At 37.4% G+C, this 12,543-nt stretch overlaps 1 protein-coding gene across 4 annotated transcripts in view; it reads left to right on the top strand.

Annotated features, from left to right (window-relative positions):
- Positions 1 to 12,543, top strand: part of INO80 (INO80 complex ATPase subunit) — a 208,662-nt gene that overhangs the window by 147,964 nt on the left and 48,155 nt on the right. For all 4 annotated transcript variants that reach the window (XM_077127478.1, XM_077127477.1, XM_077127475.1 and 1 more), the window contains exon 25: positions 8,515 to 8,655. In XM_077127478.1, the coding sequence (XP_076983593.1) occupies positions 8,515 to 8,655 (141 nt within the window). The remainder of the gene's footprint in view (positions 1 to 8,514; positions 8,656 to 12,543) is intronic.

Below are 12,543 nucleotides of genomic sequence, written 5' to 3'. Positions count from 1 at the left end.
GAAAAACCAATAAGCAAATTTATCTGGAGGGGCAGGGTGCCCCGAATTGCTAAAAGTACCTTGAGGAAAAAAAACGAAGCTGGAAGTCTCGCACTGCCTGACTTTAAGGCATATTATGAAGCCACAGTGGTCAAAACAGCATGGTATTGGCATAAAGATAGATATATCGACCAGTGGAGTCGAATAGAGTGCTCAGATATAGACCCTCTCATCTATGGACATTTGATCTTTGATAAGGCAGTCAAGCCAACTCACCTGGGACAGAACAGTCTCTTCAATAAATGGTGCCTAGAGAACTGGATATCCATATGCAAAAGAATGAAAGAAGACCCATGTCTCACACCTTATACAAAAGTTAACTCAAAATGGATCAAAGATCTAAACATTAGGTCTAACACCATCAAACAGTTAGAGGAAAATGTAGGGAGATATCTTATGAAACTTACAATTGGAGGCAGTTTTATGGACCTTAAACCTAAAGCAAGAGCACTGAAGAAGGAAATAAATAAATGGGAGCTCCTCAAAATTAAACACTTTTGTGCATCAAAGAACTTCATCAAGAAAGTAGAAAGACAGCTTACACAATGGGAGATAATATTTGGAAATGACATATCAGATAAAGGTCTAGTATCCAGAATTTATAAAGAGATTGTTCAACTCAACAACAAAAAGACAGCCAACCCAATTACAAAATGGGAAAAAGACTTGAACAGACACCTCTCAGAAGAGGAAATACAAATGGCCAAAAGGCACATGAAGAGATGCTCAATGTCCCTGGCCATTAGAGAAATGCAAATCAAAACCACAATGAGATATCATCTCACACCCACCAGAATGGCCATTATCAACAAAACAGAAAATGACAAGTGCTGGAGAGGATGCGGAAAAAGAGGCACACTTATCCACTGTTGGTGGGAATGTCAAATGGTGCAACCACTGTGGAAGGCAGTTTGGCGGTTCCTCAAAAAGCTGAAAATAGAATTGCCATACGACCCAGCAATACCATTGCTGGGTATCTACTCAAAGGACTTAAGGGCAAAGACACAAACAGACATTTGCACACCTGCGGGGAGGGAGGTTTGCTAAGCCTTCCTCGATAGGGGGTCTTCTGCGGCCAGCGGTCAGGGGAAGCGTTGGCCTACGCCTCCGGGGGCTCGACAGGGCAGGACGCGCGCGCGCGGGACGGAAATCAAACCGCGGGACCAAGTGGAGTTAACAGAACTGCGCACAAGGACCTTTATTAAGGGAAGTACATTTGCTTATATAGAAGCGGTGGAGAGGGTGATGATTTCAGGAAAGGGTAGCCGTGGGCTTAGCTGATTGGTGGATGGAGATGTTATGTCTAAATATGGCTTTGGACGGAAGAGATGTGAAGGATGGGGGTGGTTAGAGCCAATGGGAGAGAGAGGTAAGTGCGTGAGGTGTTTAGTAGCCGGGTAGAGGGTTGAGAAAAGGTGGCCAGTAAAGAAGGCGCTGTGATTGGAAGATAGGATGACGCTATCGGTTGCTAGGTAAGGTGTGGTTGAAGAGGGGCCTGGTTTAAAAGTATCCAGCACACACCAATGTTTGTAGCAGCGTTATTTACAATTGCAAAGAGATGGAAACAGCCAAAATGTCCATCAACAGAAGAATGGCTAAACAAACTGTGGTATATACATACGATGGAATATTATGCAGCTTTAAGACAGGATAAACTTATGAAGCATGTAATAACATGGATGGACCTAGAGAACATTATGCTGAGTGAGTCCAGCCAAAAACTAAAGGACAAATACTGTATGGTCCCACTGATGTGAACGGACATTCGAGAATAAACTTGGAATATGTCATTGGTAACAGAGTCCAGCAGGAGTTAGAAACAGGGTAAGATAATGGGTAATTGGAGCTGAAGGGATACAGACTGTGCAACAGGACTAGGTACAAAAACTCAAAAATGGACAGCACAATAATACCTAATTGTAAAGTAATCATGTTAAAACATTGAATGAAGCTGCATCTGAGCTATAGGTTTGTTTGTTTGTTTGTTTGTTTGTTTTTACTATTATTATTACTTTTATTTCTTTTCTCTATATTAACATTCTATATCTTTTTCTGTTGTGTTGCTAGTTCTTCTAAACCGATGCAAATGTACTAAGAAACGATGATCATGCATCTATATGATGATGTTAAGAATTACTGATTGCATATGTAGAATGGTATGATTTCTAAATGTTGAGTTAATTTCTTTTTTTCCGTTAATTAATAAAAAAAAAAGTATATGACTTAAATGATGCACTTAATCAGTTAGACATAACAGACATATAGAACATTGTACTCAATGAAAACAGAATTCACTTTCTTCTTGAGTGCACGTGGGTTGGTCTACAGGATAAACCATATGTTGACTCCCCAAACAATTCTCAATAAATTAAAAAATATTGAAACCATACAACGTGTGTTTTCTTACCACAACAGAATGAAACTAGAACTCAGTAACAGAGGAGAAGTGGAAAACTCACAAATATGTGGAAATTAAACAACCTACTCTTAAACAACCAGTGGGTTAAGGAAGGAATCAGAAATGAAATTAGGAAATATCTTGAAGTGAATGAAAAGGAAATACAACATACTGAATGTTATGGGATGCAGTAAAGGTAATGCTGAGGGGAAAATTTGTAACTCTAAATGCTTACGTTAAAAAGGAAGAATGACATCAAATCAGAGACCTATCATCAAAATTGGGAAAACGAGAAAAAGAGCAAACTAAACCCAAAGTGAGCAGAATGATGGAAATAACAAAAATTAGAGCAAAGATAAATGAAATTTTTTTAAATTATAGAATCCACAAAACCAAAAATTGGTTCTTTGGAAAGATCAATAAAATTGACAAAGCTCTATCTAGAGTGACTGAAAAAAAAAAAGAGAGAAAGAGAGAGGGGATACAAATAGCAAAACTCACAAATGAAAAGGGGTACTTTTCTACCAAGCCTGCAGAAATAAAAATAACTATAGGAGGATACTGTGAACAACTTTGTATGGCAGTGAATTAGGTAATATAGATGAAATGGACACATTCTTAGAAACACACAAGCTACCTACAATGACTCAAGAAGAAATAGAAGATCTCAACAAACCACCTACTAGTAAAGAGATTGAATTAGTCATCAAAAATGTCTCAAAAAAGAAAAGCCCAGGACCACATGCTTTGCAGGGAAATTCTACCAAACATTCCAAGAAGACAACTCCAGTTCTGCTCCAACTCTTTCCAAAAATTGAAGAGAGGGAACACTCCCTAACTCATTCCCTCTCATACCAAAGCCAGATAAAGGTACCCCAAGAAAAGAAAACTACAGACCAAAAGTACAGACCAATATCTCATGAATACAGATGCAAAAATCCTCAACGACAACAAAAAATAACAAACTGTATTCAACAGAACGTTAAGAAGATTAGTGGGTTTAATTGAACTGGGTAATCATAATGGGTATGGGATTCACATTATATTGTCTCTCCTTTTTCTTCTATTTTTCTTTTCTCCTCTCTTGGTGGAAGAAATGGAAATAGTCTCATATAGATTGTGGTGGTGAATGCATTTAGTTTATAAATTTTAAGAAAAAATGATAAATTAAAATATATATATACACCCAATCAAGTGGTATTTATCCCTGGTATGCAAGGTTGGTTCAACATAAGAAAATCAGTTAATATAATATACCACATTAATAGAATGAAGGGGAAAACCACACGATCATCTCAATTTGAAAAACATTTGACAAAGTATGGTACTCTTTCTTGATCAAAACACTTAGAACACTAGGAATGGCAGGAAACATCCTCAACATGATAAAAGGTATATATGAAAATCCCACAGCTAACATCCTGCTTAATGGTGAAAGGCTGAAAGGTTTCCCTCAGATCAGGAACAGGACAAGGATTCCTATGGTCACCATTGTTACCCAACATTGTTCTGAAAGTTCTAGCCAGAGCAGTTGGCAATAAAAATAAAAGGAATCGAAATTGAAAAGGAAGAAGTGTAACTTTCCCTGTTTGAAGATATGATCCCAAATACAGAAAATCCTGAAAAATCCACAACCAAAGCTCCTAGAACTAATGTGTTCAGCAGAGTGGCAGAGTACACGATCAACACCCAAGAACTAGTAATGTTTTTATAAACAAGCGATGAACAATCAGAAGAGGAAATCAGTGAAAAAAATTCCATTCACAATAGCAACTAAAAATAATCAAATATCTAGGAATAAATCTGATGAAGAATATAAAGGGCTTGTATACAGAAAATTACAATCATTGTTAAAAGAAATTAAAGAAGACCTAAATAATTAGAAGCACCCATGTTCATGGATTGGAATACCAAATATCATTAAAATGTTAATACTGCCCAAAGCAGTTTATAGGTTTGGTGCAATCCCAATCAAAATTCCAACAGCCTTCTTTACAGAAATGGAAAATCCAATCATCAAATTGATGTAGAGGGTAAGGGGCCCCAAATACCTAAAATCATCTTGATAAAAAAGAAGAAAACTGTAGAACTCACACGCCCCAATCTTAAATTATTACAAATCCACAGTAATCAAAACAGCATGATAATGGCAGAAGAACAGACATGGGATAGAATGGGGAGCTTAGAAATCAACCCTCAGATTTATGGCCAACTGATTTTTTGACAAGATGGCGGAAACTGCTCAATTGGGAAAGAATAGGTTTTTCAACCAATGGCACTGGGAAAACTGGTTCTCTATTTCCAAAAAAAAGGACTCTTACCTCAACCAAATGCAAAAATCAACTCAAAATGCATCACTTTAATATAAGAGCTAAAACTATCAAACTCCTAGAAGAAAGCATAGGAAAGCATCTTCAGGGCCTTGTGTTAGCCAATGGTTTCTTAGACTGTATACCCAAAGCACAAGCATCAAAAGAAAAAGTATATAAATGGGACCTCATCAAAATCAAAAAGTTTTGTGTGTCAAAGAAAGAACTTTATCATGAAAGCAAAACACCAACCTACACAATGGGAGAAAATACTTGGAAACCACATATCTGATACAGGTTTAATATCCAAAATATAAAATAAAATCCTACAGCTCAACAATTAAAACAAAAGCAACCCAATTTAAAAATGGGCAAAAGACTTGAGTAGACATTTCTTCAAAGAGGAAATGTAAATGGCTAAAAAGGACATGAAAAGATGTTCAACACCACTAATGATTAGGGAAATGCAAATCAAAACCACAATGAGATGTCATTTCACACCCACTAGAATGGCTGGTATTAAATGAAAGATAGAAAACTACAGGTATTGGAGAGGATATAGATAAATACTGACACTCGTCATTGATGGTGGCAAAGTAAAGTGGTGCAGCCACTGTGAAACACAGTTTGGCAGTTCCTCAGAAATCTACATATAGCACTACCATATGATGTGGCAATTCCACTACTAAATACATACCCAGAAGAGTTGAAAGCACGGACCCAGTCAGATATCTGCACACTGATGATCATAGCGGCATTATTCAGTTGCCAAAAGATAAAAGCAACTCTAGTGTCTATGAGCCAATGAATGGATAAAGAAAATGTGGTATATATGTAAAATAGAATATTATTCAGCTGTTTAAAAAAAGGGTTGAAGTCCTGATGCATGCAAAGACATGGATGAACCTTGAAGACATCATGTCTTGGGAAATAATCCAGGCACAAAAGGGCAGGTATTGTATGATTTCACTAATATGAACTAACCTTTAATGAACAAACGCTGAAGCTAAAATCTAGAATATAGGTGACCAGAATATAGAAAGAGGGTAGAGAATGGGCAGATGATGCTTGAGGTGTATAGATTGTTTAATAAGATTGATTGTAAGTGTTCATAAATTGATGGAGGTGATGGTGGAGTAATACTGTAAGTGTAATTAACAGTGCTGAATGTGAATGTGGTTGAAAGCAGAAGTCTAGGGTTGTGTATGCCACTAGACAGAAAGCTAGACGATAAATCCTGGGACTGTATAACATAGCATAACCTGTGGTAGACAATTAATGTAGTTAATTGTTCAAATATAAGAAAGTTCTTGAATGGGCTAGAACAAATGTACGTCACTGTTACAAGGTGTTAATAGGGTGATATATGGGAAAAATACAATTAATGCAAACTAAAAACTATAGTTAACAGTAACATTGTATTATTCTTTCATCAGTTTTAACACAGGTACTGTGCTGCTTTGAAATTTTTGTGTACCCCAGAAAAGCCATGTCCTTTATCCCTGATTCAGTATTGCTGGGTGGGATGTTTTGATTAAGTTGTTTTCATGGAGAAGTGACCTACCCAATTTGTGGGTGGGACCTTTTGATTATGTGGTTTCCCTGGAGATGTGTCTCCACCCATTCAAGGTGGGGATGCTTACTGGAATCCTTTAAGAGGGGACCATTTTGGAAAAAGCATTAGAGCTCACACAGCCAGAGACCTTTGGAGATGAAAAAAGAAAATGCCCTTGGAAAAGCTGTTTGAAACAAAACACCAAAGACTCCAGCAGATACCAGCCATGTGCCTTCCCACCTGACGGAGGTGTTCCAGGCTCAACGGCCTTTCTTTTTTTTTTACATGGGCAGGTACCGGGAACCGAACCCGGGTCCTCTGTCACCGGCCTTTCTTGAGTTAAGGTACCTTCCCCTGGATGCCTTTGTTTGGACATTTTTGTAGCCTTAGAACTATAAACTTTCAACTTAGTAAATTCCTATTATAAAAGCCAACCCATTTCTAATATATTGCATTCCGGCAGCGTTTAATAAACCAAAACAGGCTAAGCATCAAGAATAGAAGGATATAAGGGTTCTGGGGATTTTTTTATTTGTTTGTTTTAGCAATGAGAATTGCTTGTGGTAGTAAATGCATGACTACTGATGGTACACTTGATTGATGAGCTATTGATTGTATACTTTGGATGGATTATATGGTATGTTAATAAATAACTGTTTAAGAAAAAAAGAGTATCTGATATATGAGACAACGTGGATGAACCTTGAAGATATCACATTGAGTAAAATAAGCCAGACGCAAAAGGATAAGTTTTGTATGTTCTCACCTTTTTGAAGCAGTTAGAATAAACTCATAGGGTCAAAATCTAGAGTATACGTTACCAGGGGATGGGGGGTGCAGGAGAGCTGAGGTGGATAGAGAATGGGAAATTAAGGCCTAAAATGTTCATGGTTCCTGTTTTGAATGATGGAAATGTTTTGGTACTGGATGGTAGCGATAGTTGCTTGACATTGTGAATGCAGGTAACAGGACTGAAATATATATCTGAATATCATTAAAAGGGGAAATGTTTGTATATATGGTCACAGAAAAAAATATTTTTCGTGGAGCTACACTATATAAACAGTGAATCCTAAGTTAAATCATGGGCTTTAATTAATAGTGCAGTTATAAAAATGTGCTATCATAAATTATCACAAATGTTCCACACCAATGCAGGGTTTTTGTGGTGGGGTTGTGTTTGGGAATCCAGCATTTTTTCATGATTGTTTCATAAACCACAATGTCTCTAATTTAAAAAAAAAGGAAAAAGAAAAGGTTCATGTGAGTAGAGGAGAAGAATATGTACTAAGAATATGTACTAATACTTTCTCTTAAAGAAATCTTTAAGAGATTGGTATTGCTTATGGTTTATTAACCTGACCTTATAACAATGCATGAATTAGACTACCCTATGTATCATCTTCAACCACATATTATTTATGGAGATAATCTGCCTTATCTGAGAAACCAGTTAAATGAGTGAAAGAATAAGAAAATGAAGATCCAAAGGTAAATTAGGAAACACTTGAAAAGGAAACAGAATAAATAGAGGGAAAGTACTTAATGTACTGAAGTAGGAGTGTTTGCATCTCTGACAAAGAACACTGTAATCCCACTAAGAAATTCTTAAAATCTTTTATATTAATAGCTGTAAACTGAAACTTAATATAATCTGTGAAATCTGCTGAAAAATAGTTTTGATACAGAAATAGAAATGAAAAATATGTATTTTTAACGTGGTCTTCAGGTAGAAGAACTAAAGAGGTATTGGTTCTTGTTTCTGATCACTTGTATTGATGTGACCAAATAAATAAAACAACTAATAACCTTGCTAGAACTGTATTCTACTATATTAGCATACACATGTGATGCTAAACAGGTCTGCCTTAAAGACACCTTTAGAAGGAAATATTATTGGTCATTGTTTTTTTTAACTTAAGATATGAGTTTGCATCTGCAGTATAATATAAATAAACTTAATTTTCTCACATACACATACATGTACACACACTATTTTGTCTAATGAAGGTTTTATTGTGAGTTTTTATAATTGAGAGTATCTCTTCCAGAAAAGGGTAAGATAGAAATGGCATTTGTTTTCGAGTGCATAGGTAAACCATATTTGAAATTATCATAATCCTTGGCTGTATTATATACTTGTTCTAATTAGTGGTTACTTGTTTACATCAAATATAATTTTCAGTGGCACTAACATGAAAATTTGTTTTCAGTCTCTTGTTTTCAGCAGCCACTGTAAAGCAGTGAGTGGCTACTCAGACCAGGTTATCCATCAGCGGAGATCAGCTACCTCCTCGCTTCGTTGCTGCCTACTCACTGAGCTGCCATCTTTTTTGTGTGTGGCCAGTCCACGAGTAAGTGTCATATGAAGGAAGAGACAAAATAGATGTGATTTGAAGAAATTAACCAATTTTCAAGGAATCTGTTTCTTTAACAGAGCTCTTTTAAGTTATTTGGAACTTAAGAACCATTTAAATCCTCATTTAAAAAGGGAGAGCATTCACTGTTCTGGCCTTCCCAAGGCAGCCCTTTTGATTCAGGCATACTTGTGTGGTAGATAAAGGGGCTTCTTCCCTGACCACATCTCTCCTGTGTAGTTTTTCTCAGTCAGGGGCTCTGAACTATAATGGAAATAAGCCATATGTCAGATAGATTATCACCCAACAACAGGGTCAGGGGCAGTTGAATGTTTGAAAAGGAGAGGGAGCCGTTTGTCACCTGCATTGAGGTTTTTGAGGGTTTCTCATAGGAGGGGGCCAGATGGGGTGGGGGATTTGATCTGGCCTTATCGCCTCAGTACAGCCTCCAAATAACAAAAGGAAACATGACACTCCAGCATCAAGAAACTTTTCAGTCTGGCATTTTCTTGTTTTCCTGTGTAGCCATGCCTAGACTGTAGTTCCCAAGCGTGTTCCATCTGAACAGTGACTGTTGCATCTTTTTCACCATTCAGCAATCTTAATCATATTTGAGAGAACTTTATATTGTGATTTCCATTTTGACCAGCTATCTGATCTTTCCTAGTACTCTGTTTATTGAAACAGGGCACTCCTGTGAATGCCAAGGTCATCTCTGCAAAAGCTCTCCTTGGCACACTGGGGTTGTTTATTTTGTTTACATTTTCTACCCTGTCCTCATTGGTCAGAGTCAAACAAAAGCTCTTTTTTTGTGTCACAAAGAAATGAATGAAGGGAGAGGGGCAGAATAACCTCCAGACTGTTGTTAAAACAAAGCAGGAGATTCTGTTTTCCCACCTTGTTAGTTTCCTTTTGTTCTCAGGGACAACTTTACTTCAGCCTTTACTTACCCTTTTGTGTTTTTCTCTTGTTTCCTCAACTCATCCCAGCAAGTCTGCTGTTTTCACAATTCTCTTCAAAGTAGGAGGAACTTTCTGAATCTTCCTTAGTGATAATCTTCTATCATTGTGTATCAGTTTGCATCCTCACTTTATTAGGTTGATCAAAGGACAGTGTGTCAGAGGATCCAAAAAGAGATGATGAATAGAAATGACATGATGGTACTGAGTCCCATTGACACCTATCTACCTAGAATTCTTTCTGCTAATACTATGCTGCATGAAATTGATCCTCTTTCCACTGTCAACTTTGTTTAGTTTATATTGGGTATCCAGAGTATTTGGATTTTGTATGTAGAGATTGTGAACCTCCCAAAATCTCTAACTACCTACTCTCAAGAGCAATCCTATTCTCCCAACGTACTTACTATGCATATACCCCAAATATACTGCATCAGTATTGTTTCCAGAGAAACCATAAGTCTAAATTATTATGACTGGTGCTATTTGCCTAAAGAACAATGAATTGTAGTTTGAGAAAGACTTTAATAGCCACAAATGTAGGATGGCAGACAAAGGAGCAAGAGTCTGACGGGCTCCTTTTCGTCTCAGCCCCGCCCCCCATATTGATTTTAGTAGAGTTTCTTCCCAGAGCATTTGCTAAACCTGGAAATTAGGTTTATTACACCATGGTTATTAGGATAGGAGGAAGTTTTTAACGTTTGTGAATATTTCAAATACACATACATAGGCTCTCACCTTCCAGATCAGGCTGTCATATGAATAAGGCAGCATTTCATGAAATGCCTTAATTATTTTATTTTCTAACCCATCTGTGAGAGAGAAAAAAAACTGATTTCCTTTGAAGCCTCAACCCTGGCCTTGAATTTAAAAACAAATTGATTTCCCCGGCACGTGTTATGAAAACTTAAGGTCAATTCAGGAAGAATTGTACGACTAAGGAAGGAATTTAGGGTCTGTTTTCTCATTAGCTGAGGAAATAACTCTGAAGGATTAGTAAACTAAGATCCTTGGAATTCATCTTGCAAAAAAAAAACTGAAATGCTAGGAGCAGTTACGCTTCCTAGAGCTAGAGCAGGAATACACATGTTGTCAGGAAGGACGCGCTAAATGCTTTAGGAGGCCAACACATTAAGGTACTATAAGGCAGAAGGTTAATGAAGCAAAAAACGGGTTAGCTCATGTGGTAGGTACTAAAAGGAATATGTATTTCCATTTGTGGGGAGGGAATAATGGTATGTCATGCTTCATCTCCCCCTGCTTCTGAGCACCAAGCAAGGCCACTTGTGGTTAGCAGAGTGGGTGGAGAGTCCAAGACAGAGTTGGCTTGGAAAACAGGATTTATTCTAAGTAAAATGGACTTTTTGCCCCCTTTAGGGCCTCATGAGTTCACTGCTTACGTACTTTACTACATGACATTCTATGATTCTGTATATATCTTGATCCATGGCTCTTGGCCAAAGACGCTTATCAAAACATTAAAAAATATTTCACTAAGAACTGAGCCTTGCAAACCCCTCAGTATTCAACCCTGGACTTGAAAGGATATCAGGAAAATGAAAATTGAAAAATAGGTGAAAGTTTAAAGCTGGAAAGAATTGTTTTGTTTTTAAACCAAGGAGTGCCTAGAAATGAATCACAGGCAAGAAAAACATTTTGTGTGTTTCTGTTCTCCCCTAACTTCTCATGCTATATTTCTAGCTTTTTGACTTTTTGATCTTAGAAGTATGGGTCCATAATCTTTATGTGTATGAAAAATTTCAATACCAGTTTTGCTTTTCTCACCCAGGAAAATAAGACATCAGAGCAGTTATCTTTGAGTGTGAAATTGGTTAGTATGGGTCTCATCAAAGCATACATGCTATTTGAGATATAGAACTAGCCATACTTCTGTAGTCTAGACCACTATTTCTTAAAATAGTTTTATGGATGTATAGCTGCTGATTGTGAGATTTGGGGAATCACATCACAGATATGAGGTGTCTGCTCTGTCCTAAGATCTGCTGGGTTATTGCCAGGTCAAATCATAACAGGAAGAGACCCAATTTTTATCCACCTCTTTTGTATGTCATTCTTTTTTTTGCCTATGCTCAAGTTTCAGTGGGGAAAATGAGTACCTTGGAAGCAATAGCGCACACTCCTTTTGGATGGTATAAAGATGATATGAGTTACTGAAATCTAGTACTATCTGAGTAGACTGATTATGGTATACCTGGCTGGTTTGTAGAGCTCCATAGGCCCTGTTTGCTATGACCTTCTGTAGTTTTGCATCTGGGCCACAGATGGCACTACTCCCTAGCAAATCCAATTTAACTTCACCTGCAACCAGAGTTTATTCTCTGGATATTGCTGAAATGATGCTGTTTCTCTGGTCTTGGTATCCTCTGTTCCTGAGAAGCGCCTGCAGTCTCAGAGTCTCCATAGACAGCTGACTGTTTATACACCCTAAGGCAATATTTCTGAAGGTGTGGCTTAAGGTCCCAGCGTGCTTATTAAAACCTAGATCTGTTGGCTCCTCACACCTTCTGTATCTAAATCTACATTTTTTTTACCAACTCCAAAAGAGGTTCTAGTGCAAACAGAAACTTGAGAACCCTTGCCCTAAACATTGATCAGCATAAAAATAGAAAAATTAATAGCAGGCAGTAAGGATTTTCCTATATGCCTAACTTCTGAGAAATAATAGAAGTACCTGGCTAGGAATTGTACAGCAGTGTTTCTCGTTCTGATCTCTCCCATACTTCTGGCCTTACTCCTTGTACCCACTTTCTCCCCATCTCTTGGTCTTGCTCCAAGGTTCTTCTAAGCAATTTACTGCTTATAATGGGCTTTTTAGCCTTTTTATCAACCTGGGCTTGCCAGATAATCACAGCCTCCAAATTGTAACAAAAGGTAGCCTTGTCATCTTATCAGATGATTCACAGCC

The sequence above is a fragment of the Tamandua tetradactyla genome, chromosome 14, assembly GCF_023851605.1.
Source record: "Tamandua tetradactyla isolate mTamTet1 chromosome 14, mTamTet1.pri, whole genome shotgun sequence".
NCBI lineage: Eukaryota > Metazoa > Chordata > Mammalia > Pilosa > Myrmecophagidae > Tamandua > Tamandua tetradactyla.
This window is presented reverse-complemented; position numbering and strand designations above follow the sequence as displayed.